This window comes from Vulpes vulpes, chromosome 8, assembly GCF_048418805.1.
Source record: "Vulpes vulpes isolate BD-2025 chromosome 8, VulVul3, whole genome shotgun sequence".
Classification (NCBI taxonomy): domain Eukaryota; kingdom Metazoa; phylum Chordata; class Mammalia; order Carnivora; family Canidae; genus Vulpes; species Vulpes vulpes.
The window spans coordinates 941,220-968,455 of NC_132787.1; the positions used below are offsets into that span (position 1 = coordinate 941,220).

The following is a 27,236-nucleotide window of genomic DNA, read 5'->3' on the forward strand; positions in this document are numbered from 1 at the left end:
GGAGGGGAAGTGAGCCAGTACCGGGTGCTGTCACGGGCGTGTCTGGGTAGTGCCTGTGCCTCTGGGTCTCAAAGTGGCAGGGTCACTCCGGAGGGTACGCGGGACAGAAGGGAATTCCTGGGGCTCAGACCTGGCCCGCAGTTGCATCTAGTCCCGGCCTCCTGCCCCTGACCGGGACTCGGGCTGCCCGCTGTTTCCCTTGCACACCTCCCGGCCCCTCCAGAGGATGTCTGCCTCGCGTCCCGCGTCCGAGACGATCCCGAGACGAGCCGTCCAGGGGGGCGGGAAGGCCGGGAAGGCCGGGGGCTGGAAGGCCTGAGCCCTCTCCTCGCCTGTTGGTGCGCCGAAGGGAAGGAGGCCCAGGGAAGGGAGCAGAGCAGCTGGGGGTGCGGGGAGGGGGAGGGGGCTCAGGAGAGGCAGCTGGCAGGCGGGAAGCTGATCTGGGGGTCTCAAGTTTCTTGACATCAATTAGAGCAACCGGCCTGGGCTCATTAGTAGCCCGGGGTGCAGGGCTCATCAATAATGAATGCACCCTGCACACTGCCCCCCCACCCCCGGCTGCCTGCAAGGTCACCCCGCCCTCCAGCCAGCTGCCTCACCTGGGTGAGTTCAGCAACCCCTCTTCTGGGACCTCCCTAACTCAGAGTCCCGGGGGCAGTGTGGGAGGGTGGACAACACGGAGGCCAAAGGGGTCTCTATCACCCATCAACCACGCCTGATGCTGACTCTTGTTTGTTCCAGTCCACCAAGAAGGGGAAAGAATGGGGGGGGGGGGTGCAGGAGGATGGACGACAGGGCCTGGGAGAAGCAGGCTTTGTGATAGAGGGTTGAGGCTGGAGCTAGAGTAAGAGGACTCCCTCTGGTTGGCTGCGAGACCCTCCGACCTCTCCCAAGGCCAGATCTGGGCAGCAGGGCCCTGAGGTCTCTGGGCCGCCGGGTCAGAACCAGACCAAGGCATCCCCCCGCCCCCCCCCCAGCCATCTCTTGCCCTTAAGCTGGAACATCCTTTCTTCAAACCAGATCAGTGAGGTGAAGGCAAGAGACTGCCGAAGTCCAGAATCGGGAACTTGAACTTCTGGTACCTTCATTGGCCATCTAGTCCCAACTTCCCTACTGAACCCCCGGAATACCAGCCCCCAATCCCCTTCCCCGCCCTCGCTGTACGCTGTACGGAGACACCAGTCCGTACCCTTCCACCAACCTCTTCCTCCCCGCCTCCACCCTCCTTAAGTCCCAAGTGTTCTAGTTCCCAGTCACACCTCCTTTCCCTCTGGCTGGGGCCGGCCTGAAGCTGGCTGCATGGCATTCTGGGAAGTCCTCCAGCCGCCCTCCCTCTTGGGGCAGGTATAGACAGGTCCAGGCTGCAGCAGCTGCATCTCCCCAGACACCTCACAGACTCCCAGGCTCCAGCCTCATGCTGGGGTCCCCGTGGCCGCCTCTAGTGGGTCCTCCTGTTGCTCCCTAAGATCCATGCGGTACAGCCCCCTGACACTAGATTGTGTCCGAGTCCCCATCCTCCTCTGCACCTCAAACACCCCCCAGTCCTCTTGGACCCCTGCTCACCTTAGTGGGGGATGCCCAGCGGGCGGGCCCTGCGGCCTGAGGCCTGAGGCCTGAGGCCTGCTCCTACCGGCCCCCTGCCCGCTGCCCCCCAGCTCAGGGCTGCACAGGGCTGAGCCTCCGCTCTGGGTCCTGTATCCTCTTCTGGTTGCCCCCGGGCTCAGAGCTGCGAGCTTCTCCTTCCACCCCTTGGAGCCCACGGATGGGACCTCTTCCCCCCAGACCTTCCCGGGGGGACCCCGGGGTCTGACCCGCAGCCGGAGCTCCACCTGGGATCTCGGGCCCCACCGTTCACCTCGGAAACCCAGCTCCTGGCATCCTGCTCGGAGTCGGAGGAACAAAGGACCTCGGGTTCTCTGCACCCCCTGGCCCCCTGCAGAGGCCCGGGGGGTCCCACCCAGGCCACAGCCCCCCCCCCCCCCCCCCCCCCCCCCGTCTTTGCTCAGACGCAGCCCTGCCCCGGCCGGCACCTCGTCGCCCTGTCCCCGGCCTGGCTGCGGGGACCCCGCGAGCCCAGGAGCGGGGCGCAGGGGGACCGCGGGCGCCCTCCCCTCCCCTCCCCTCCCCCTCCCCCCCGCGGCCCCTCCTCCCGCCTTCACCTGCTGCGGCTCCGCCCCCGCCCGCGGCCTCCGCTCCGCCCCCGGCTCCTCCCCGGTACCCCAGCCCGGCTCGCGGCCCCCGGGACACAGCGACGCGGAACCCCGGGCGCCCGGTCCCCAGCATGATCCTCGGTGAGTGGCTCGCCCCGGCCCCCGCCCCTCCCCTGCGCGGCCCCGACCCCTGGCGAGCGGGACCCCCGCCCCGAGGCGCCGCGTAGTCATGAGGCTCATGAATATCCATGTGGGCCGGGGGCTGGGGCGGCGCGGCCGGGAGCGCGGCGCGGGCGCCCCCCCACCCCCACCCCTACCCCACCCCGCCCCCACCCACCCCGGGCCCAGGGCTGCGGGAAGGAGGAGGGGGCGGGGGCAGCTCCGAGCCGCGGCGCGGGGCAGGGGCAGGGGCAGGGGCAGGGGCAGGGGCGGGGGGGGGGGGGGGGGGGCGTCCCGGGGCCTGCGGCCTCCTGCCTCCGCACCGCCCTGCCCCTGCACGCCGGGACCTGCCCCGCGCCCGCCCGGCTGCCGGGCCCCGCTGCCGGCCTCCTCCTCCCTCCTCCTTCCCCACCGCCACCCCCACCCCTGCCTTGGGCCGGGGGCACCGGGACCCGCCAGGGGCCAGTCGAGGGGGAGGGGAGCCCCGGGGCTCGGGCGGCCTCCAGCCACCCCATCCTCATGACCTACATGGGAAGGGAGCCCGGGTGGGGGAGGAGAGGGACCGGCGGGCCTTGGGGTGCTCGGGCTCCCCGATTCGGGGCTGGGGGGCTCCAGGCCGCTGCCTCCTCAGGGGTGGGCAGGCCCCCTCTGCCCCTGCCCCCTGCGGGTTCCTGGGCCTGTTCCTGGTGGGAGACGCCCCCACACCTGTGGTCCCCTGCCCTGGCTGCTGGGGACACCTGGCCCCCACCTCAGCCCTCGGCTGGGTCCCTCTGCCCTTTGCCTCCCTGGCTCTTTGGCTTCCCCTCTTTCATTTGACCCCTGGTGACCTCCCAGTGGCGGCCCTCCTCTCCCTCACCCCCTTCCTTCGGCTCTTCCTGCCCCCCTCGGGCCTCTCCTCCCCGCCAGGCTCCAGGCTCCGCACCCCTGGTCCATGAATGAGGCAAGGGAGGCATGAATGACTCGTCACCTGCCTCCCTCTCCCGAGTGGCTCCAGCAAACAAGAGACTCCTCGCCCAGCTGGGAAGCCTGGCCCCACCCGAAGGGGACCCTCAGCCACACATCCTGCACTCAGGCCCCCAGAGCAGAGGCTCCACATTCCTCTGGCCTGTGCAATCCCTGCACGTTGGTGCCACCAGGGACACAGGCCCCACCCTGGGCACAGGCCCCAGGGGCAGCATCATGCTTCTCCGGGAGCGCGAGCAGTGCTTCCCCTGGCCAGTGGGCTCTAACGCCGACCTTAGGGACCTGCTCAAACCTGACCAAGACCCCACCACAGGAGAAATGCCCGGGTCCACCAGTTGGACCCCAGCACATCTCCCTGGAGGACACTGTCCTTAATTCCTTCCTTGTGCCCGCCTGCAGAGGGCCGGGAAGCCTGCCAGCCAGGTCCAGGCCCCACCCCCAGGACCCTTAGTAAGGCTTCCAGGTTCCAAATGCTGAGGTCCACCGAGTCCCTGTGCACGGTGGCCCTGACCAGCAGGTGGGGCCCGGCTACATGCTCAAGATCTAGACGGTGGGCCTAGGTTTAAGCAGATGGTGGTTCTGGGCTCAAACCCCTGTTCTGGGCCCTTCTTACTGTCCCCTCCACCTGGGCCCTGGGGAGAGGGGGCACTGAAGGAGGCCCTTTGCTGTCAGATTGCGAAGGTTTCCCATGGATCTTTTCTCCCTTCCCCTCCCAGCCACCTCCTCCGTTCAGCCCTGCCCGCCTACCTCCACCCTAAGGTTATTAAGGATGTTTAAGTGGTTGTTCATAATCATCCCCTTGTGGCTTTCATCTTTGACTTCAAAGCCTTTCCAGCCCTCAGCCTGCCTCCTGTCCAGATGAGGGAAATTGAGGCAGAAGGGAACAGATACATGGGATTTGGTCAAGAACTCAAGATGCAGACGTTCAAGGCTCTCCTCTCAATCCCCAATTTTAAGCATTGCTGGGGGAGAAGCAGCGGCCAAAAGGCCTAAAGAGAAAGATGGATTAGAGATGAGATCCCAGTCCAGACTGCAATCCAGTTCCTCCCTTGGCCCCAGAGTTTAATTCCCATCTTAACCCAGTGCTGACCGTGTGCTTTTCACCACCTTGGGTTAGGGCCCTAATACCACTTGCAAGCCTAATCCCAGTACCTCTTCTGTCTCGCTCTCGCCCCGGCCCGGTCTCCGCGACCAGCACTCAGCACAGCCCTACCGTCACGCCTCTCCCGGCCCCTGTTCCTACCAGACAGGACCACTCCCTGAGCCAGCTCACGGCCGACACTCCCATTCTTCCCCACAAGGGCTTGAGGCCGCAGGCCTGCCCTAAGACAGCCAAGGGGCTGGGACTCTAACCTGGCCGAAATCTCTGGGGAAGGGAAGAAGGAAAAGACTAGACCTCAGTGGGATGGGAGTTAGACGTGGCTTGGTTGTGGCTCCGCGCTGGAGAGGAAAGCCGAGGGGGATCAAAGTGCCTGGGGCTAGGTAGGACATAGAAAGGGACAGATGGACACGCATCCGAGGGTCCGAGGGTTCACCCCCTCTAAAGTGCACTGGGAACGGTCTTTAATAAAACATCTGGCAATTCCCCACAGAGCCGGGTGGGGCCCTATCTGTTGGAGGCAATTACTCTAATGAGCTTCCCTCCGGAGTGGCCTGCCCCAGCTCCTCCCTGCCCTGCCTGACTTGTGCGCCGCTCGCACGCACTCCAGGTCTCGCTCCCGCCCCCTCCAAAGCTGCCCAAGCCCTCAGCTAGCCGGTCTCAGAAGTCCTGATTTCCTGCCCCCCAGCCCCCCGGGGTCCTGTCCTTCCCCCCACCCCACGCCCCATCCCTAGTCTACCCACAAAAGGGAAGAGCTTGAAAGCCCTGCCTCTGGAGCCAGACGGACAGGTTCAAGCCTCTCTAGCTGTGTGACCTTGGTCAGGTGCCTCCCCCTCTCGGAGCGGACTGTCTCAGGACTGTCTCATCGTCATCCCTAAGCTGAGGACTCGTTTATTTAGCAAACACTCAGTGGGCTCCCTTGCGGCCTGCCAGCAGCCTACGTGGATTCACTCGATCCCCTGAACCGGTCCTGGAGGCCCAATTGCTGTTCTCTTTTGCCAAATGCGCTAGTCACCTGCTCCTGAGCCGCGGAGCCGTCCTCGGGGAGACCGGGCACGTCCCGTGCCCGGCGTCTAGGAAGCCCTCCAAAGGGGCAAGTGTGAGTGCCCTCAGAGGAGGGGAGAGGGGGCGAATCGAGAGCCCTGCCTCTGTCCTCTGCCCCTCTCCCTGTCTCCAGCACAGGAGACCCCGCAGCAAGGAGGAGGCAAAGGAACCTCCAGGTGCCCGCCTGGCTTTCTGGCCTCGGCGCCTCCTCAGTTCAGCCCTGCCTCCACCTCCCTGCCCTCCCTCCTTCCCTCCGGGGCTCCTGGCAGTGGAAAAGATGAGTTGCTGGCCGCAGGGACCCAAAGCGCGAAGCGCCGCTCTTGCTTTCCGCCAACCCCAGGAAACGCAGGACCTGGCCCTCCGCTTCCTCTCCTGGCGCAGGGTGCAGGCCTGCGGGCCGCCAGGCCTCCCAAGTGAGACTAGGGCCCCTCGGGGCTACGGGCCGCAGCAGCCCTCGGTTTAAATCCCAGCCCCACGCTTCCGGGCTCTGTGCCATCAGCCAAGGTTCCTAACTCCTCTGAGCCTCCGTGTCCTCATATGTCAAATGGGCAAAGTACTTACCAGCTGCCCCCCATGGAACCACAGCGGCCTCACAGGGTAAATGCCATAAGACTCGGGACTCAGTGCCTGGCACACGGCGGCCCTACAACACACGGTTTTTCGATTGCCTTTTCCAGAAAGCATCTCTGTCTTCTGAGCCTGGGTGTCTGAGTGCTGGGGGCTCCAAGGGTAGAGAGCCCCGGACAGGGTCAAGGAGCTGAGCTGCTCCGGGGCAGCACAAGTGCCAGCCCCGAACCAGCTGCTAGGGTGGGTGCTGGGTGCCTGGGACTCTGGGAGCGCTCAGGTTTCTCTCACCATTCCTGATGCTGCCCGGGGCTCGTTAGGGCTGCCCTGGTGTGCCAGGCTGGGGGCGGGGGTGCACGCGGAGGGGAGAAGCCCTGGGGGGCCAGGCCACACGCCCCTCGGGCTGTCCCTGCCTCCTCTCGCCCCCTCTGTCCTCCTCCCGGCTGTCTGCCCTGGCCTCCAGCTCCGTGTCCAGCTTCTCAGCACAGTCTCTCTTTTTCTCTCTCATGTCACTCCCTTCATCTCTCCGTTGTTCACTATCCTTTTCTGTCTCAGGATCCATGTCTCCTTTCTCAGTCGCTCACCCCTGCTTCTGTCATTCTTCGCCAGCCTCCGTCTGTCTGTCGTCCTCCTCCCCCCTCCCATCCCCACTCCCAGGTGGCAGAGGGAAGGCACACAGGGCTCACAAGACCCCCAGCTGCCCGAGGGCCAAAGCCAAGCATCCTGCCCTTTCCTTCAACCCTTAGCCGTCTAGAGCCCAAGCTCCCGGCAGCCTTGACCTCAGGTACCCTGGCCACCCACCCCGGCAGAAGAGAGAGACCCCTCCAGACCTTTCTGGACCAGCTCCCTGCCCCCAGCTGTGCCTGAGCCCTCCCCACCCCCTCCCTCTCGCCTCCGATTCCCTAATCCCTGCTCCCCCGCCCTCCCCTCTGCCCCACTTTTCCAGGGCTCTGATTGGCTGAGTCTACTGACTGGACTGGGGGGGAGGGGGCTGGCCAGGGTGGGGGCAGGGGGCAGAACCGAGGGAAGGGGACGCTGTCAGGCCCAGGCCCCTGGGGGGCCAGGGCCAGGCCACTGCCTGGGGGCAGCGGGCACCAGGGACTGAAGGTATGCAAAGGGCAGTGTCTATGGAGGGAGCAGGAACGGATCCCGGGGTACCCTCTGCCCCAGTAAGGTCAAGGGAGGACGGGGCCAGGCTTGCAGCCTCCTGGCTTCGCCTTTGTTCCTGGGAACCCCCGTTGTTGGCAGGGGGTTGCTGGAGCAGTGAAGGGCAGCCAGGACAGCGAGGCCGCAGAAGGGAGCTGGGCGAGCGGAAGCCACGGGGGCCCTGAGGGCCTTGGCCCACCCCCTTTGGAGCCTGGCAAGGTTCCTCCGTGGCTCTGAGGGGAGGAGAAGGCTTCAGGGGTGGGTGGGTAGTGGAGGGGCTCGCCTGGACTTTCATTTCCCCTTGGGGTCAGACCCAGGCGTTCCCCTCCCAGAGGCCTGGGTGGCGGTTCCTCCTGCAGAGCTGGAGCTGAACCCTCCCAGGGAGACAAAGGGGCAGGTTGGGGCCGGGGCTCTGAGAGTGCACCCAGGCAGCCCACGGCCCAGAGCAAACGCCACTCACCTGGTCCCCATCCCCGGCGATGTCACAGTTCACTAGGAATTACGCCTGGGACAAATCACGGCTCTTTGGGCAGCCTGACTCAGTAGCCCTCCTCCGAGTCTAGGCCTCAACATGCCCCTCTGGGCAGTGGGATGCATCACCCACCCGACTCTGTTCTCCCCGGGGTGAGACCTAGCCTTTGGGGCTCGTTGGGGGAAAACCAAACCGGAAGAAGGGAGTGACCAGAGCCATGGGGCTCCCGAGCCCTGCTGATCCAGCTCTTCCTGGGTCTGTAAGATGCCTAAAGGTCTTGGGGGAGGGAGGCTGGAGAAGGGGGAAGTGAAAACCACCCAGAAGGGAAGGAGTGGTCTGCACCCTCCCCTGGGCCCACAGGGCACTGTGCTCCGTTGCTCCGAGCTCCGAGCCAGCCAGCGAGCAGGGGAAGTGTGTGTGCATTGGGGTCACACTTCTGGTGTGGGGGCGCCTGCTGGGGAGTGGGACTGGCAGGTGTGGGTGGGGCTCCCAAGCTCCGACCTTCCTGCCCCACGTAATGTTTTCTCTGCCCTTCAGGCAGCCTGAGCCGGGCAGGGCCCCTCCCTCTGCTTCGGCAGCCCCCCATCATGCAGCCCCCACTGGACCTCAAGCAGATCCTGCCCTTCCCACTGGAGCCGGCCCCCACCCTGGGCCTCTTCAGCAACTACAGCACTGTGAGTAGCAGCCTGCCTGCCTGCCTTACCCCCCCCAGACCCTGGCCCCTGCTGTCCCTCCACCTCACCCCTGCCCTCTTTTCCTCTTGCACCTGGTTCCTTACCTCCTCTGAGGACGCCACCTGCCTGGCTCCCAGGCCGCTGCAAGCGCTGTTGGCTCTCTGCTATACGGTTAGCAACAACAACAACAGGAGCTGACATTTGCCCAGGTCCCACTATGAGCCAGAAGGTGTGCTACGGGCTTCATGTGAATCCTCCGCTGGAGCCCACCACCTAGAGCAGTGGGGCCCGGAGTGCTGATTGTGACTACAGGCAGGTGGGAGGGGCGACAGGTGCTGAATCCAGAGGAGGGAATAAGCAGGGCCCCAAGCCTGCCCGTCTGTTCTTAACCTCTAGCTCTCGGGAGCACGCAGCTGGGTGGGTAGGGCCAGCGGGGTGGGCCTCAGAGGGCTAGCGAACTGGCCCCGGCTTAATGGACTATGAAATAGGGAGCCACCGCATCCCTGAGCAGGAAAGGGACTCGGGGACAGCGGTGTTTGAGGCGGGGCAGTGGGACGGCTGGCTGAAGGGGAGCGGAGGCTGGGCCAGGGCAGGGCCGCAAGGGTACAGTAGGGAGGAGGCAAGGAAATATTCATAGGCCATGGCGCCCACCTGGTGCTTGGGGTGGGGGAAGAATAGAGAGGATGATCGAGGCTGACCCCAGGATTCAAGTCTCTGTGGCTGGATGAAGTCACCTTGGCGGGGGACACAGGTCTGCAGGAGGAAGCGGGTCTGGGCTGAGGCCGCTGAGCTCACGTTAGGACCCGGCGAGCTGGTATGCGAGCGGCACTGAGTCAGAAATGCCCGGCACACGGTTGGATTTGGGGCTGGGCGAGTGGGCTGGAGCCGGAGGGCTGGAGGGAGCTGGCAGCTCGGCTCCCGCAGGCCCCGGCAGGGCCCCGGCAGGGCCCCGGCACGGTCCCGACTAGGCCCCGACTAGGCCCTGGATAGGCCCCGGCATGGCCCCGGCACGGCCCCGGCAAGGCCCCGGCAAGGCCCCGGCTAGACCCCGACTAGGCCCCGGCTAGGACCCAGCTAGGCCCCGGGAAGGCCCCCGTACGGCCCCGGCACGGCCCCGGCAAGGCCCCCGCAAGGCCCTGGCTAGACCCCGGCCAGGCCCCAGCAAGGCTCTGACTAGGCCCCGGCACGGCCCTGGATAGGCCCCGGCACATCCCCGGCAAGGCCCCCCACAAGGCCCTGCCTAGACCCCGGCCAGGCCCCAGCAAGGCTCCGACTAGGCCCCAGCACGGCCTGACTAGGCCCCAGCACAGCCCGACTAGGCCCCGGCACAGCCCCGGCACGGCCCCGGCACAGCCCGACTAGGCCCCCGCAAGCCCCGCGACCGCAAACGCGGACTGGCGACCGGGCGGCGGCTGTGTCTAACCCATCTCCCTGCGTCTTCACCGCAACCCGGCAAGGTGGACGTTGTCCTTCCTGCTTCACAGCCGGCAGGGCCGAGACCCCAGCCCGAAGGTTTTCGTCATTTACCTCAACTGACACAGTATGTGCCGAAGGAATGACGTGAACCCATAGCCTCTGACCCCCCACGGAGCTCCCCTTACTTCCAGCTGCTTCCTCCAAACTCCTCCCAGAGAATCCAGGTGAACATTTGCGTTGCGCCCTGAGGTGTGCAGCGTTTGTCGGGTCTCAGGCTTTGTAGCACCCCTGGGGACGCTGTTGTTTCATCCTGTTTCACAGATGACAAAGTCGCGTCCTGACTGTAAGCAAGGCCCTGTTCTAGATACGATGGACACGTGAGGGTAAACGCTTAGGGTCCAGTCTCGAAAGGGCTCATATTTGGGAGAGAAACGTAGACATCTCTGCAGCGACCTGTAACACAAAACAGAGCAAGGGTTGTAGATGCTGGGACAGAGACGCTGACAGTGACTCGAGTGAACAAAAAAGAACGTTAGGAGCCTACTATGTGCTGGGCACTGTGCCAGGTGCCAGGGGACATAGGACTTTGTGCCCTTGGGGAGCCCGTGCTTGGTAGGAAAGATAACAAGTTAGCAGGTACCCTACAGTGTGAAAAGAGCCGCGTCAGAAGCATTTAGCTTATAGGGGAACCCAAGGGGGTGTCGAGAAAGACTTGCTGAATGAGGTGGTGCCTGAGGGACCAGCCAGAGCTGAGCGGGAGAAAGAGAACAGAGGAAAAAAGGACCGAACCCGGAGCCAGGGGACAGATGATTTGGGCTTTGAAGAATTATTAGTAGGATTCTAAAAGGGGCCTTAGAGAACATTCCAGACGGGGGCCGATAGCATGAACAAGGGCTAGCAAAGAGCACATGAGGAAGTGCAATTGATTCAGTTTGACCGGAGCAGAAGGTGCTGGAAATACTTTCCCCCCCCCCCCCCCCCGCACGGCACATTCACACTTACCCTGAGGTCTCCCATCATTTTCCTCATTAAAAAAAAAAAAAATGTTTTATTTATTTATTCATGAAAGAGATGCAGAGAGAGAGAGAGAGGCAGAGACACAGGGAGAGGGAGAAGCAGGCTCCATGCAGGGAGCCCGACGTGGGACTCGATCCTGGGTCTCCAGGATCACGCCCTGGGCTGAAGGCGGCACTAAACAGCTGAGCCACCCGGGCTGCCCTTGTCCCCATTTTATAGATGAGGAAACGCAGAGCGAGCGAGGTTAAGTGACTTGCCCAAGGCCACAAGGCTAGTCCATGCACATGGGAAGTGCGCGGTTGCTGACTCCCCCGGAGTTCCCGGCTCTACCGCCTACAGTAGGGACTAGCTATTTAAACTTAAAGCCATAAAAAATAAATAAATAAAACAAAAAAATAAATAAAATAAAAAATAAATGTAAAGCCATGAGCGCTGATGCGCTGGGAGTGCCGGCCGCACCCACTTTGGCATTTGACTGGCAGGACTTGAGCGGGCCTCCCAACACTACCGGCTGCGCGACCTCAGGCAAGCTGCTTCGCGACTCTGACCCTGAATTTTTCCAGCTGTAGGACAAGATCGTAAGAGAAGTAACGCAGCAGGCTGTTGTGAGAACCGTGTCTCACCACCACGATGCACAAAGGGTTCAGTGTCGTTAGCTGCTGCGACCACGTTATTGCCGTTATTTTTATTTAAGAGAGGATCAGAGAGAGACAGAGAGGTGGTGTGGCCAAGGCCTCGGGCACTTGGGATAAGCAGAATCGGGCAGCGGGAAGAGGGGGAGGCTCCAGCTAAGGAAATGGAGGCGCCGCTGGAGGGGGCAGGGATGCAACCTGGCTCCCTAGACGTAGAGAAGCCAAAGGAGCGAGCGTGGCGGGCTGCATCGATAGTGTCAAATTCCGCAGGGGAACGAGGACTGCAGAAAAGCTGCAGACGGGCCTCTGGCGGCACCGTGCAGCCGATCGGTACGTGGCTTTGGAGTCAGGCTGCCCAGGTTTAAAGTCAAATCCTAGTCCAGCCACTTAACTAGCTTATGACCTTGGGCAAATTGTCGGACCTCTCTAAACCTCGGCTCCCTCCTCTATAAAATGGAGATAATCGTAGGACTTATTTTGAATAGCGGTGGAGATCAGATTAGATAATCCACGCAAAGAGCTGGGTACAGGGGCTGGCACGTTGCAAGGGCTCAGCCGACGTTAGGTGCTGGTGCTGGTGCTGGTGCTGCTGGCGGTTTTATTATTCCTCGCAGAGCCTCCCCCTCCCTGGGCTGAGAGCTCCAGGTCTCCCTGCTGCTGGGGCCGCCCTCCCCTTACACCCCTGGCCACATCAGGCTTCCCTCTGCCCTGGGACCTCCCCGTTGTCTCCCGAAGAGAGTGAGCGGTCCCCCGCTCCACTCACCGCCTGTCCTGGGCAGAGGGGAAGGGGAGAGGTGAGCGGTGCAGACGGGCGGGGCGGTCCTGGGGTTCTGGGGCGCGGGCGGCCCTGCCCTCCCCGCAGCCCCGCGCTGCCCCGCAGCCCCGCGCTGCCCCGCCGCCGCCGCCAGGGGGCAGCAAGCGCTCGGAGCAGGCGGTCCTGGGAGCGCGGCTGTCCAGCAGGTGGCGGGCGGCGGCGGGGTGCGGCGGGTTAGGGACCGTGTCCGCGGGCTGGGGTCGCTCCTGCTCCGGGCCCCCCGCAGCCCCACCGTCCGCGGGACCCCGCTAGGGAGCAGACGCCCAGGTGCCGGGGCGCGACTGCCCCTCCCTGGAAGGGCGAAGGGGCCGTGAGCAGGGGGGCCAGGAGGGGCGTCTGCGGACCTGGAGGAGAGGCTGTGGCAAAGGGCCGGGGGCCGGGGCCGGGGCCGAAGGGATGGCGGAGGGGAGAGCGGCCGAGCTAGACACCCCGCGTCGCCCAAGGCTCGGGGGGGACCCCGCGCCCAGCCAGGGTCCCCGGCGGAGAAACCGAGGTCACCGGGCGGGTCCTGCTCGCCGGCCCGAGGTCTGCCCGGGAGCCCGCACCTGGACGCGGACACCCTCCTCCCCGCCTCCCGCAGCCCCGCCCCCCGCGCCGGCCCCGCCCCCGCGCCGCCCAGGCCCCGCCCCCGCACCGCCCCAGGCCCCGCCCCGCGCCGCCCAGGCCCCGCCCCCAGGCTCGGCCCCGCCCACGCGCTCGGCCCCGCCCACGCCCCGCCCCCGGGGCGGGCTCCCGGCCCCGCCGGCCCCGCCTCCCCTTCCCGGGCCGGCCCGGCCGCACAGCCCCGAGCCACCCGGGCAACGAGCGCCGCGTCCCCGGCCTGCCCGGCCCGGCTCGGGTGCCCCGCCCGGGTCCGCCACGCCGGGCCATGGAGTCGCGGCCCCCGGGGCCCCGCAGGGTAAGCCCCCCGGCGCCCCTCCCCGGCTCCCGCCGCTGCCGCTGCCGCTGCCGCAGCCCCCCCGCCCCGCCGGCCCCCGGTCCCCGGTCGGGCCCGTCCCTCTCCCCATCCCCCATGACTGGCGCGGCCCCGAGCAGTCCCCGGGTCGCGGCCGGCGCCCCCGACTCGGCCACCACGCGGGCCCCCTCGGCCTCTCGGTCGCGGCGGCCCCCAGATGCTCGGGCTCCCCATCAGCCCTACGTGCACCCCCAGGTGACCACGCGCCTGGACGCCTCACCCCATCGGCATCACCTCTCCCCCCCAGCCTGCACCTGCTCTTCAGGCCCCCCTAGGCCGCTCTCTCTCCTAGTTCAGTCCCTCAGGTCTCCCCATCCCGGGGATCCCAGCCTCCTTCCCCTTCCACCTCTGTGGGGTGCGGGGGAGGGGGACGGGGCAGCGGGCGCTCCAACAGGGGGCAGCGGCTTCCATCAGATAAAGGGCAGTGGAAGGAAATCCAATCATGCCACCCCCCTCGTGTTCCTGATCTGGTTTCCTCCCTTCCCTCCCCCTTGCCCTTCCTGATTCCTTCTGCCCCAGCTTCAGGGAGGAGTCCCCTTCACGTCTGCTGCTGGAGGGCAGGTGGGAGAGGCGGTGCCGACCTTTCCAGGCCGTGTCTAGGCCGCAGTGCCGGGCAAGGGGCTCTGGAGGGGAGCGGCTGTGGGAGCTGCTGGCCTCCCCCCTCCCCAGAGAGCCCTCATCTAGGTCACCAGGGCCTCTTGACCTTGGCCTGGAGCAGCACTTGGGTGGCTCACGTTCCACCTGCGCAGGGATTGGGCCCAGGAGCCCTCACCTTCAGCCTGGTGTCTCCTCAGTTCCTGGAGGAGAGGCTGGGAAGGACCCCCGGCCCTGGGTTGATGCCCTCCTCCCCACCCCACCCCACCCCCCACCCCTAGTTGATGTTTCTGGACTTAAACCTGAGGATGGGTGTGTGCAGGAGGGAAGGCTCTCCACCTGGAGGAGGGACCCAAGTGGGGCAGGGACCATTCTCCCAGGGTGGACATTGGGATGGTCAGCCCACAGGTCGTCCTCAGGGCGCTCTGGGGAGCAGGCTGGGGTGATGGGTGGGGCAGGGACAGAACTGGGGCCTCTGCTGTCCCCTCTCCATCCCACTCCTCTCTCCCTGCTGCTGTCATCGACTTAGGTTTCCAGGCCCAGATTGGGTTTCTGTTTGGGCTGAATTCCATTCCCCACCCAGCATGGGAGGAAGCGCAGGGGCTGAGGAGAACTCCCCCGGGCAGGGGGCGGGGGCGTCTCTGGATAGGGAGGACTGACGCCTGGAGACTGGGAGCCCCAGAGCAGTCGCCCGTCTCCCCTTTCTGATTAAAGCCTGTCTCCAACTTGGTCTGTCTTTCTTTCTGCCAAACGCATCATGCACTCACACAGATAAACACACAGCTGAAGATTACACAACCTGACCATTCATGGCGTCGCCAAAGCCCCCGACACAGAAATGTTGATGCATCAATGATGTACACACAGCACATGACACTCCTTCACACTCCACCCATGCACAGATTGATCACAGCCTGCCCAGACACACACAGTCACACCCATTCTTCCCTTGTTTGGCTTCTCTTTGACTAGGACCTGGGCTTCCAGGAGGTGAAAAATGAGCTACTGAAAGGAAAGGGGCTGCTTCCAGCCAGGGGCAGACCAAGTGACGGGACACCCGTCCCTCAGACCGGTCACCCGAACGCGGTCTCGGCTCTCGCCTCTACTGCCATTTCTCGGGGATCCGAAGCCCCGTCCCCGACATTGCCCCCAAGCAGCCAGGGGGGCTCCGGGGGAGAGCCAGGATATGTGGACTCTCTGGAGTCCAACCACCTTCCTCCGCCCGCTTCAAGTCCCCGTCTCTGTCTGTTGTCTTCCTGGGAGCCCCTGAAGACCTGGGCACGGGGAAGGGGCTCGGCTGAGAGCTAAGGAACCCCAAGGCCCAGCAACTATTTTTCACTTGGCCCTTCCACCTAAAAGACAAGGCCTCAGCTGTTACTTGGTTCCCTTCTTAGAGGTCCCAGCCATCACTCAATCCTCCTCGGCCTGGCTACAGTCCAGTCCTGCCTCTCCCTGGCCGCCCGGGGGCCAGAGGGAGGAGCACTGTGCAGGGAGGCAGTTTCCGTGCGCGTCTCTAGGCCCCTGGCTTCATCCCCCGATAGCCGCAGGCCTCAGAGAGAAACTCCCACCCTCTCCCCTCCTCATGTGAACCCTTGGCAGGAGCCTGCAAACACATCTGCTGACCCAGGGTGGGGGCAGAGACTGTTCCTAATCACACCCAGCCCCACAGCCCTGCCCCAGGCAAAGAGTTCAGAAGATCTCCCGGCTGCCTCAGGCCAGCCGGCTTCGTAGTTTCCCCTACTAATTCCCCTTTATTAGCTACAGCCACCTACTTCCTCCTGAGTTTTCCACTCTGTTTAGACTTGCTGCCTGCAAGAGGTGTAGGGGGCGGGTTAGGGCAACCTGGGGCCCACGGGAAGCTGGGAACGTCTGTCTCCCGGGGCCAGAAGCTCGGCTTGGTAGCATCTTGCCCCAGACAGAGCAGGGCCAGGGGCCAAGCCTCAGCGAAGGCCCCGCGGCCCGGCTGCTTCGGGACCTGCCATCTGTGGGCCCCTGGTGGGTGGGCCCAGCCGTGGGTCCAAGAGCCTTGGATCGCGGGCTGTGATGAGCTGAGGCCGGTCCCAGCCCGGCTCGGGGCTCTCCCGGGAGGAGCCTCTGTGCCCCGAGCATGGGGCCATGGACACTGGGCCGGGAGGGAATCGGGGGACAGGCCCAAAGGCCTAGGCAAAGTGGGGGGTGGACAGGAGGTGCCGGGGACTCGGGTTCAGCCCCGCCGCCACGTGGGGGATGATGGACACGAGCCTGTGCTGGGGCCCCGGCTCACCCCAGCCTGCCTCCGCAGATGGACCCTGTGCAGAAGGCCGTCCTGTCCCACACTTTCGGGGGGCCCCTGCTCAAGACCAAGCGGCCCGTCATCTCCTGCAACGTCTGTCAGATCCGCTTCAATTCCCAGGTAAGGGCCCACCGGCGGCGTGGCGGGAGGGCAGAGGCCGGGCGCTGGGGGCCACGGGCCGGGGAGGGCAGGGGGCGGGAGGGTGGGGGGGGGCCGGAAGGGCCCAGAGGGGCCGTGGGCTCGACGTGCAGCAGGCCATCCGGAGGCCGCCACTGGGCAGCCGTGGCCGAGGGCCTGGGCACGCAGGGGGCCATGAGGCCCGGGCCCCACTAGGGCACCGACTCTGCTGCCGGCCTCGCGGGCCCCTCCCCTGCCGCCCGCCCCTCTGACCTGCCGGCCTCCTCCCCCCGCCACCCTTGCCCATGCACGGAAGCCCCCCAAGACGCAGCACCTAGATGGCAGGCCTCGCAGCCGCCCTCGCTCTGGGGCTCCCCTGGGACTGCGTGTGGGCCTACCGGGGACTTGCGGGGCGCAAGTTCTGAGAGCTTTTAGGGAAAAACAGCAGAGCTTCATTCTGCTGAGTAGGGGGAAGTAAGCCCTGTTCTGTGTCTCTCCGCAGTCCGCACGCGCGCACACACGCGCACACGCACACACCCGCGATGCCGGGCTCCACAGACTGCTCCCCCTCCCACCCCTGGGCTGTCGATCTTGTTTTCCTGCCCATCCACACTTTTTTTTATTTCTACTGTGTCCCTGTCTGGGTGACCTTGTGGCTCCGGGATTGTATATTGTTCAGAATAAACAGGAGATGCACATGGGAGTGGGGGTGGAGCCAGAACCAACTCAGCTTAGGTCTTTCTTTCACCTGCACCCCGGCGCCCCCTCTGCCAGCTCTGGCTCCCCTCGCCGTGGAGGGTCGAGGACTAGGGGGCCAGGGGGCGCATGCAGGCTGCCCTCCACTCTTTGGCCCTCCCCTCCGCTCCCTGACCAAGTGGCTGTGTTTTGACAGCTGTCTCTCTCTATCTCCAGAGCTGGGCTTGGGGCCAGGGTCCTCCAGGGTGTCCACAGAGGCTTCAGGAAAAATGAGAACCAGGGGGGAGTAGTCGGGATAGAGCCCAGGCCTCAGGGCTCTTGGGACTCCCGGCCTGAGTGCGGAGGCAGTGAAGGCTGGAGCCCAGGGTCGGGAGACAGGCACAAAGAGCCAGGGGGCACGGCTGCTGGCTGGCTGGGTTCAGGATTCCTTCACGCAGACCCAGGTGAGAGCCCGAGTCAGCAGCCGGGCCCTGGGTGCGGCGGGAGGGAGGAGCCTGGCCTAGGTGAGCATCCAGGTCCCCCGCTACTCGACCTTGAGGAACTAGTCTGAACCCCAGGAGTAACCCACCCTCCTCGGCCCGGGGCTTCACGCCTCTCCGGCACGGGGAGAGACGGCCGCAGCCTGCCGAGGCCACCCCAGGGCCCGAGGGAGCTCGGCGGGGAGAATGGGCAGCTGGAAGGTGATCTCAGGCTCCGTTTTCTTCCTTCGCCCCTGAAGAGCCAGGCTGAGGCCCACTACAAGGGCAATCGCCACGCCCGAAGAGTCAAAGGCATCGAGGCTGCCAAGACGCGAGGCAGGGAGCCCGGCGTCCGGGAACCCGGAGACCCAGCTCCCCCGGGCGGCACCCCCCCAAACGGGGATGCTGCAGCGGCCCGTCCAGGTGTGTCCGAACCCGACCCCCGCACTGGTTCCACTGCTCCTCGGTTCTTCCCCTCTTCCCAGAAGTCTCCTCTGCTTTCATCTCCCTCCTCCTCACCCCCACCCCACCCTACCCAAGGTGAGTCCTGGAGCCAAGCACAATGATACAGAGTTTCCATCGTGTCACCCCCACTCCCGCCCCAGCGTCCCCCCGTCTGTCCTCCCCGCCGCCTAGTGACTCAGAGAGGGGCTAGGGTGAGGCCAGACTCGCTCCAATCCAGGGAGAGCCTCCTCCATCTTGGGGGGGGCAGGGAGGGAACAGGACGGCCCAGGGCCTGCCCCCCAGGGTTCCCCGTCGGGGAGACCGAGAGCTCAGGAGACCCCAGCCACCCCCTGGATGGTCTCAGGTGGTCTCTGGACCTCCTTGGGCCAAAGTGGTCTTTCCTGGGAATGAGACTTTAAGATGTTCCAGGTCTCTTCCAGGTTTACCAAAAGCAAGTCTGAGATTCCTTCTCCCCCATGGCTGGTGGCCACCCTCCATCACGCTCCCAGCCCAGAAATTGAAAGGAAGGCGTATCAAGGCAGGAGGATGCGAGCCTCCCCCTCCTGGGATTACATCAGCTCTGGGTCATGAGCACCCCGGAGGACCCGAGTACCCCCATTCCCTCTTCTCCTTGCCTGTCCTTTCGGGCCCACCCCCAGTAGAGTGAGAAGCAGGCATCGGCGTCGCCGGCGTGGGAACCAGGACCCCACTGCGCGCACACCCCCGGGGGCACGGATAGGGCAGGCAGCGGAGTCTTGATGTGCTCTGGCCGCTTCTTAGCCTGATCATCGTGTTGTTGTTGTTGTTTTTTTAAGATTTTATTTATTTATTCATGAAAGAGACACAGAGAGAGAGAGAGGCAGAGACACAGGCAGAAGGAGAAGCAGGCTCCATGCAGGGAGCCTGATGTGGGACTCGATCCCGGGTCTCCAGGATCAGGCCCTGGGCTGCAGGCGGCGCTAAACCACTGAGCCACCCGGGCTGCCCTGATCATCCTTTTCTAACTTGGCAACGTCTCTATAAAATGGGGATGGGGTGGTGGTGGCGGCGGTGGCTGACATCTCTTGGCTGTCACTGTTCTGGTGCTTTATGTGTCTTATTACCTCATTTAGCGAGGCCCATCCACTGGCTGATCTCTGAGGAGACCGGGACACTGCCCTCCTTTGTAAACCATGAAGCCCCGACCCCGACTGAGATGGGGTGCGCCCCCTGGGGTGAAATGGAGGTGCTGGGAGACAGATGAGAAATAAAGGGAGGCGGCACAGGGTGGATAAGCGAAGGCACCCGCGGGCAGGGCCCCCCACCCGGGCCCGCCCCCGCTGCCAGCCTCCCCACGACCCGGAAACTGGATCGGCCGCTGGAGCAAGAACGGGAGGGAGCGCTAGAGTTTCCCCGCGCAGAGGCCAGAGCCCAGCGCGGAGGGCTGCGGCCTGTGCATCTTTAATCAAGCCATGAATTATACAGCAGCCCGCATCCCTGTTCCCTCTCCGGTTCTGCTCTTTCTATGGCCCTTTTGCCGCGTCTGTAACTGTCTCTCCTGACCTCTCCTCGGGCTGCGCCTGCCCCTTCCTAGAGCGCTTTGGCAGGCCTCCCCAGGGACTGGGCAGGACTCTGGGAAGGGGCTGGCCAGGCAGGCAGCCAGGCCGGGTGGTAGGCCATTGAGGGGCAAGTCCTTGTTCCATGCCTCTCCCCGTGGCCAGGCTGGGTGCCAGCTTCACCCTGAAAAGGAGGCCACTGGGGCTGGACCCCTCAACCGTTCCCAGCTTCTGGAGCATGAGCCAGGCGTTGGAGCCTCACACCCAGCCTGCAGCAGCTAGACCACATCTGGCTCCGGCCCAGGGCATGAGAGCATGCATGTTGTCACAGGGTGGGGACTCCTGGGCCCTTGCCCTCCAGGAAATGAGGGTGGGTTTCCTCCACATAAGGAATCGTCTCCGAAACCATCTGGGGTGACCCCTCTGTTTCTCCCCTAACAACAGTTTCCATGGAGAATGGACTGGGTCCAGCCCCGGGATCCCCAGAGAAACAGCCTGGCTCCCCATCTCCTCCCAGCATTCCGGAGACTGGTCAGGGTACAACCAAGGGTGAAGGCGGGACTCCAGCCCCAGCTGCCCTGCCGGGGGGCAGCAAAGAAGAAGAGGAAAAGGCCAAGCGGCTGCTCTACTGTGCTCTGTGCAAAGTGGCAGTGAACTCCCTGTCCCAGCTTGAGGCTCACAACAAAGGTATGGCCTCTCCTACCCCCACCCCTACTCCCCGCTCTCAGCCCACTCCTGCTCCCTACCTCCTAGCCCCGCTGGTTTCCAACCTCCTGGACCCTCCGAGGCTTACCAGCCCATCTCCCTCCTTCATCATGTGCCCCCTTCCTTAGCTAACTCCTCTGCCTCACTTAACCTCTTCACCTGCAACCCCGCCCCGACCCACCTTGCGTTCGGGGGCACCCACAAGGGGCTTGGAAAATCCCCACACTTGATGCTCCCTCGTATTTTGTTTTAAAGATTTTATGTATTTATTCATGAGACACAGAGAGAGAGGCAGAGATACAGGCAGAGGGAGCAGCAGGTTCCCGGCGGGGAGCCCGATGCGGGATCCGGGATCCCGGGACCCTGGGGTCCTGCCCTGGGCTGAAGGCCGCTGCTAAACCTCTGCCCAGGGATCCCGCGGCTCATATATATATATATATATATATATATATATATATATATATATTTTTTTTTTTTTATGATAGTCACAGAGAGAGAGAGAGGCAGAGACACAGGCAGAGGAGAAGCAGGCTCCATGCACTGGGAGCCCGATGTGGGATTCGATCCCGGGTCTCCAGGATCGCGCCCTGGGCCAAAGGCAGGCGCCGAACCGCTGCGCCACCCAGGGATCCCCCCGCGGCTCATATTTTAATTGGGAACATGCTTGTCACCTGGTAGGCCTGGAGGGTTTTCCTCCACCCTCACCTTCAGCCTTCCGCGCCCCAGGTACTAAGCACAAGACCATTCTGGAGGCCCGAAGTGGGCTGGGCCCCATCAAAGCTTACCCTCGCCTGGGGCCGCCCACTCCCGGGGAACCAGAGGCCCCTGCCCAGGACCGAACCTTCCACTGTGAGATCTGCAATGTCAAGGTCAACTCGGAGGTCCAGCTGAAACAGGTGGGCCCAAGGCCGTCCCCAGGGGCTCGGGGAGCGCTGCTCCCTGAGGACAGAGGGGAAGGGGGAACCTCCAGGGTCTGCCCGGGCTCACGGCCCCCTCCACGCACCCCCACAGCACATTTCCAGCCGGCGGCACCGAGACGGCGTGGCCGGGAAGCCCAACCCGCTCCTGAGCCGTCACAAGAAGCCTAGGGGCGCCGCGGAGCTGGCGGTGAGGCCTGGGGGCGGGGGGGGGGGGGGGGGGGGGCGCAGGGGGCGGGGGCGCGGGAGGCGCAGGGGGGCGGGGGCGGGGGCGCAGGGGGCGGGGGCGGGGGGGCGCAGGGGGGCGGGGGGAGGGGACCTGCGGGGGCGGGGGCGGGCGGCTTGCGGCCGCGGGGTGACTCCTGCGCCCCGCCCCTCTCCCCCCTGCAGGGCGCGCTGACTTTCTCCAAGGAGCTGCCCAAGTCCCTGGCGGGCGGCCTGCTCCCCAGTCCCCTGGCGGTGGCTGCGGTGATGGCAGCGGCCGCGGGCTCCCCGCTGTCCCTGCGCCCCGCCCCGGCCGCGCCTCTCCTCCAGGGACCGCCCATCACCCACCCCCTGCTCCACCCGGCCCCCGGGCCCATCCGAACTGCGCACGGACCCATCCTCTTCTCCCCCTACTGACCTGAACCCCCAGCCCCCTCCCGTGCGACCCCCCACCTCCAGCCGGGACCCAGGCCTCCGGGCTCCAAGCCTGCCCCGACTCCCGGCACTCCCTGAATGATCTCTCTCCTGCCCCCCGCCCCAGGTACGGGGTTCCAGGAAAGGGGAGGGGTAGCGGGGGAGGGGGGCTTCAGAAGGGGGGGAACACCCCAGATCTCAGGGAACCCCGCCCCCTGCCCTTCCCTCTCCCCTAGAAAAGGGGGGGCCGTCTCACCCCCGAGCCCCCTCGGAGACACCCCCCCTCCCAAAAGCCATGTCCATTCAGCCCTTCCCCCCCAAACCTAGCACAAAACGGGGTTCACAAGCCATGGTCGGAGTCCGGGGGGCAGAAATGGATTTTCTTGGCAATAAGCGGACTCTGGGACTCCGGCCCCCTGCCCCCAAACTGAAGCGCTTCCGTGAACACCCCCGTCCTCCGCAGGGGGAGGGGAGCAGGCGGGGTCCTGGGTCCCTCCAAAGCACTTCGGTGTCCCCGCCTGCAACCTCACTGTGCCCGGCGCACCTTGCCCGCCCCAGGCCCCGGGGCCACGGGGCCGCTCGGGGGCATCTCCGGCACTTGGGTGGGACCAAGCAGATGCCCCCACAGGCCCCTCCCTCACCTCCTCCTCCCCACCCAGTCTGGATTCCATTCTTTTCACCAGCACCCATCGCCCAAGGGGTACCGAGGGGGGCAAGGGGTGTCCAGTCCAAGCCCACCCCCGCCTCGCCTTCCGCAAAACTGTGAGCAAAAAGCAATAGAAGCCTCGCCCCCGCCCCGGCCCTTTCCGCAGGATTCGCTGAGTCTGTAGCCTCCCCCGTCCCAGCTCCTAGACCTCGTGGCTGTCCCCCCACCAGACACCCACTACTGCACAACTCGGGCGGGGCGTGACCTCCCTGCCCCCCGTGGTTTCCGTGTCGTCAGCCCCGCCAGCAGCCGACCCGGAGGGGGACGGGCCCCACTGGCCTTCCCGTCCCCACCAACTCTTACGCTTGACGATGTAGCAACCCCGGCCCCCCCACGTCCTCTCCTCCTCTCCTTGACAATAAAGTCTGGATTCGTTGCCCTCCGTCCCCCAGGCTCCGACTCTCAATGTTGGCCCCACTGCGGGCCGGCCCGGTGGGAGATGCCCGCGCGGGGAGGGCCCGGCAGGTGCGGCGGCAGGTCCCACGGGAAGCGGCCCGGGCATCCTCTGCCCCGAGCGGGTCACGGCCACGGGAGCTCCCCTGGCTCCTCCAGGCAGCACCCACGACCTGGAAAAGGCATCCCCCGGGGCTGCGGCGGGAGCAGGTGCAGGTCCCCCTCGGACAAAGGACACGATCCAGGCTCTTGTGCTTCTCCCTGATGGAAAACCCACCCCAGCAACACGCGAGGCGTGGGGAGAAGCAGCGGGCGCAGAGACTAGGGAGCTGACTCCAGGCCCTGCTGGGCCCTGCCGGGGTCACCTTGAGTTAGTCCTTCCCCTGGCTGGGCCTCAGTTTCCCCATAGGGAAAATGAGATTTGGGTCTCTTCAAAGTGCATTGAGACTTCGTGTCCCAAGACTCAAGGACTGGGGCCGTGCTGCTTACAGATGCGCAGATACACTAGACCTTCTCTTCTGGTCCCATAAACGGCCCCAGAGAAGCACACTCTGTTCGGCTGCCCCCCCCCCCCCCCCCGCCCCGGGCAAGGGGCTCCTCATTATCTCCGGAATTCAGGGCAACCACACACACCTCTCTGTGACCCCTTCCCTCCAGCCCTGCTAGGTGGCAAGAAAGTTCAAAAAAAAAGGCCAAACCGGAACGTGGCATCTCCCCCAGGGCCCCCCTGAATTGCATCTCCTTTGCTCACTTCCCCCTCTCCACGCATTTCCCCCTTTTTCAGAGGGAATGAGGAGGGAAGGTGAGATGATGTCTGTTAAAGAGGAAGGAGGGGAAATGGGCCCCCTGGGTTTGTAAGTCATGAAGCTGAGGATAGGAGTTCACTGTGAGTTTAGAAATGCAACCCCACAAGGAGTTTGGGGGCCGTCAGATTTTTTTCAGGTCTACCTAGCTAAAAAAGAAAAAAAGAAAAAGGCAAAGGCTGGAGATCTGAAGTCTGAGGGGCAACGTGGCCCTCTAGGAGAGGGTGGTGCAGAGCAGGGGCTGGGTCACATGTGGAGATAGAGAAAGCGACTACAAGGAACCTGAGTGAGAGGGACTGGGATACACACCTCCAACCTGTTTTTTTTTTTTTTATTTTATTTTTTTAAGATATTTATTTATTTATTTATTTATTTATTTATGAGAGACACACAGAGAGAGAGGCAGAGACACAGGCAGAGGGATAAGCAGGCCCCATGCAGGGAGCCCAACATGGGACTCAGTCCGGGGTCTCCAGGATCAGGCCCTGGGCTCAAGGTGGCGCTAAACCACTGAGCCACCAGGGCTGCCCTCCAACCTGGTTTAAAACTGAACTCTGGGGGGGATGCCTGGGTGGCTCGGTTTGACGCCTGCCTTCAGCCCAGGGACCTATCCTGGGGTCCAGGCATCAAGTCCTGCATCGGGCTCCCTGCATGGAGCCTGCTTCTCCCTCTGCCTGTGTCTCTGCCTCTCTGTCTTCGTCTCTCTCATGAGTAAATAAATAAAATCATAAATAAATGAATGAATGAATGAATAAATAAATAAATAAATCTGAACTCTTGATCTCCCCGTTCCCTGCCGTGCTGCGCATTCCCTCTCTCTGATGCACCACCATCCACAGGGAAAACCAAAAGTCATCCTAGTCTTTCCTTCTCCTGACCGGTCACCAGTGAATCACCAGACGAATCCTATTCGACCTCTTAATGACCCCATGCATCCTCATCCTTGTTCTCGATGCCCACAACCGCTGCCCTAACCGAGACTGGCTACAGCGTGTGGGCCCAGTGCAAATGAACAAGCAGGGCCACCTGTTGAAACTGGACCTTCGGGGGGATCCCTGGGTGGCTCAGCGGTTTAGCACCTGCCTTTGGCCCAGGGCATGATCCTGGAGTCCCGGGATCGAGTCCTGCGTCGGGCTCCTGGCATGGAGCCTGCTTCTCCCTCCTCCTGTGTCTCTGCCTCTCTCTCTCTCTCATAAATAAATAAATAAATCTTAAAAAAAAAAAAAGAAAAAAGAAAAGAAACTGAATCTTCAGACAGTGCGAGTGTCAAACCAAGCCCGGCCCCGTGCAGTGCGGGGCCCTACGCGATTTCACACGCAGCATGTCCAGGAAGCCAGTCCTGGCCTCAGCTCAAGCCCTGCCTCACTCTTGTCTGAACTGGAGGCACTTTACTGGCCTCTCACGTCTGGCCTGCGTGCTTTCGCGCCTTACTCACAGCTCCTGGAGTGCAAGTCTTCCCTGGCCTTCGGGATAAAACCCCAGCTCCTCAGCACGATGCGCAGGACTTCGGTTCCCCGCCCTGCTCACTTGTCCAGGATCTTCTCTGTTGCTCCCTATTTTTTTTTTTTTTTAGGATTTTATTTATTTATTCATGTGAGACACAGAGAGGGATGCCCGGGTGGCTCAGCAGTTGAGTGGCTGCCCTTGGCCCAGAGCATGACCCTAAAGTCCCAGGATCGAGTCCCATATCAGGCTCCCTGCATGGAGCCTGCTTCTCCCTCTGCCTGCATCTCTTTCTGCTTCTCTTTCTTTCTGTCTCTCATTCCCTCTTTTTTTTGAATTTTATTTATTTATTCATGAGAGACAGAGAGAGGCAGAGACCCCGGGGTCATTCCCGCCGAGCCACCAGGTGTCCCCCCACCTCCCATTCCTTGTTTTTTTTTTTTTTCCCCTCCCATTCCTTGTTAATCTCCACCTAGACCTCTGTGACTCTATGAATCCGGTTCCCTTTGCCTAGGATGTCCTTCTTCTTCCACCCCCTTCCCCAAAAACCTCCTGTTCATCATCCAAAACCCGGCGCGGATATCTCTCTGTGAACCTTCCCCTGACCTCCTCCTCAGCCGTCTCACTCCTTTTCTCTACGCACCGATACACTTTAGAGTGAGGGTCGGCAAACTTTTTCTTAAATAGCCAGATGGTAACTATCTCAGGTCCTGCTCACTGAGGGGCAACACGGAGGGAGAGTACCACAGAGTACGTACTTCTATAGCCATTTTAAGGGGGGGGACGTTCTTGGCTCATGGCCCATATAAAAACAGATGGATGGGGGTGGGCGTGCCTGGCTGGCTCAGTTGGGAGAGCCTGGAACTCTTGATCTCAGGGGTCATGAGTTCAAACCCCATGTTGGGTGTAGACCTTACTGTAAAAAAACAAAACAGGACTGCTGATGGTCCATAAGCCAGAGTTTGCGGACCCCTCCTTTAGAAAATCAATTAAGGGAGATCCCTGGGTGGCTCAGAGGTTTAGCACCTGCCTTTGTCCCACGGCATGATCCTGGAGTCCCGGGATCGAGTCCTACGTCGGGCTCCCGGCATGGAGCCTGCTTCTCCCTCCTCCTGTGTCTCTGCCTCTCTCTCTCTCTCTCTATGCCTATCATAAATAAATAAATAAATAAATAAATAAATAAATAAATAAATAAATACTTTAAAAAAAGAAAGAAAATCAATTAAGCATTTAAATATTTACATATGTGTGTCCCCTGCTGGACCCATGCAAGCGCACGTATCATACCCCCCTGTATCCCCAGGGTCTAGCTCAGAGTGCAGCACGTCACCTCCGTCAGTTGAATGAACAGGGGAATGAATGAACCACTGAACAGTGGCCCACACCCCCGTGTGGAGTGAAACCAAAATCCTGGATGCTTCTTCTGCCACCTTTCCTCATCTGGCTCCTCTTATCAACTATGCTATCAACTATCAACTATGGGACCCCCTAATTTGAACCACCTTTGAACCCTGGAGAGAAGAAAGGCAGTGCTCCCTCCTAATAAACTCAAGGCTTCAAAAAAAAATTTTTTTTTAAAAAAATAAATAAATAAATAAAAATAAATTTAAAAAAAAAAAAAAAAAAAGGCTTCCTGGGTGTCCGGAGCTGCTCCTGCAGCTTGGTCTTGTCTTCGGCCCCTAGAGAAGCGGCCCGGACATTCTGACGGTCTGTCTCCACGTCGGGACAATTCTTGGCAATGAACCTATACGTGTCCTGCTGTGCAACGAGAGGAAGGAAACAACTTGGGTCTTTAGGGGTGAAACAGCTTTGGTGTAAGTAGTAGGGGGATTTTCAACAGAGAGGCCCCAATTGCACTAGCCAAGGGCGAGGGAAGTGAGGGAGGAAGTGGCTGACGTTGGGTAATCGGGGAGTTTCTTATCCATTCGGGCTCGTATGGGATCATGTCTTGAAGCCCGACGGCCCACCAGAAGAGGCGGCTCTCCGAGCGGGCTGGACTCCTTCCACGGGCGTGAGAATTGAAGCCTGGGAGACTCGGGTGAGTCCTTCTGCCGTGGGTGAACCTTTACCTTGTCTCATCTCCCAGGTGGTAAAAATAGAAAAACAAAGCAAACCTGAGGCCTGTGTGTGCAGCAGACAGGGGCAGAGGGGGCGACAGTAGCATCCGGAGAGAGAAAGGGGAAAGGGCGAAGATTAGACAGTAAGAGGCTGCTGGGGTCACGGAGCACATCCACATGGACAGTGGAGGGGCCTGGAGCTTGGACGGGACGGACGCCGAGACATATTTGGATGAGAATTGGGGGAAATCTTTGAGAATGGGAAAGGGCTCCGAGAGCCTCAGGCAAGGGTGCGGATGCAGAGGCCTGGCCGCGGCTGGGCAGACTGGCGAGCTTCCAAACCAGTTCGGTGTCCAGGGGCCAAGAGCTGAGT

General features: G+C 62.9%; 1 protein-coding gene across 8 annotated transcripts; it reads left to right on the plus strand.

Moving 5' to 3' along the window:
- Positions 1–2,167: 2,167 nt before the first annotated feature.
- On the plus strand, positions 2,168–22,553 carry ZNF385A (zinc finger protein 385A). Of its 8 annotated transcripts, XM_072765129.1 has the most exons (9): positions 2,217–2,291; positions 6,535–6,763; positions 8,135–8,271; positions 15,981–16,091; positions 17,503–17,665; positions 19,666–19,908; positions 20,653–20,822; positions 20,938–21,033; positions 21,234–22,553. In XM_072765129.1, exons 3-9 carry the CDS (start codon positions 8,185–8,187, stop codon positions 21,462–21,464), a joined length of 1,101 nt encoding a protein of 366 aa, XP_072621230.1. In that variant the 5' UTR covers positions 2,217–2,291; positions 6,535–6,763; positions 8,135–8,184; the 3' UTR covers positions 21,465–22,553. The 8 variants fall into 8 exon arrangements, with proteins under 8 accessions (XP_072621226.1, XP_072621228.1, XP_072621230.1 ...); XM_072765125.1 differs by lacking the exon at positions 6,535–6,763 and having other exon boundaries at positions 2,168–2,291; XM_072765127.1 differs by lacking the exon at positions 6,535–6,763 and having other exon boundaries at positions 2,209–2,291; positions 8,139–8,271.
- Positions 22,554–27,236: the final 4,683 nt, after the last annotated feature.

Excerpts from the sequence above, each read along its gene's own strand:
- ZNF385A (XM_072765125.1), top strand. Across the intron at positions 16,092-17,502 it reads AGATCCGCTTCAATTCCCAG|AGCCAGGCTGAGGCCCACTA; the intron begins GTAAGGGCCCAC and ends TCGCCCCTGAAG. Across the intron at positions 20,823-20,937 it reads CGGAGGTCCAGCTGAAACAG|CACATTTCCAGCCGGCGGCA; the intron begins GTGGGCCCAAGG and ends GCACCCCCACAG.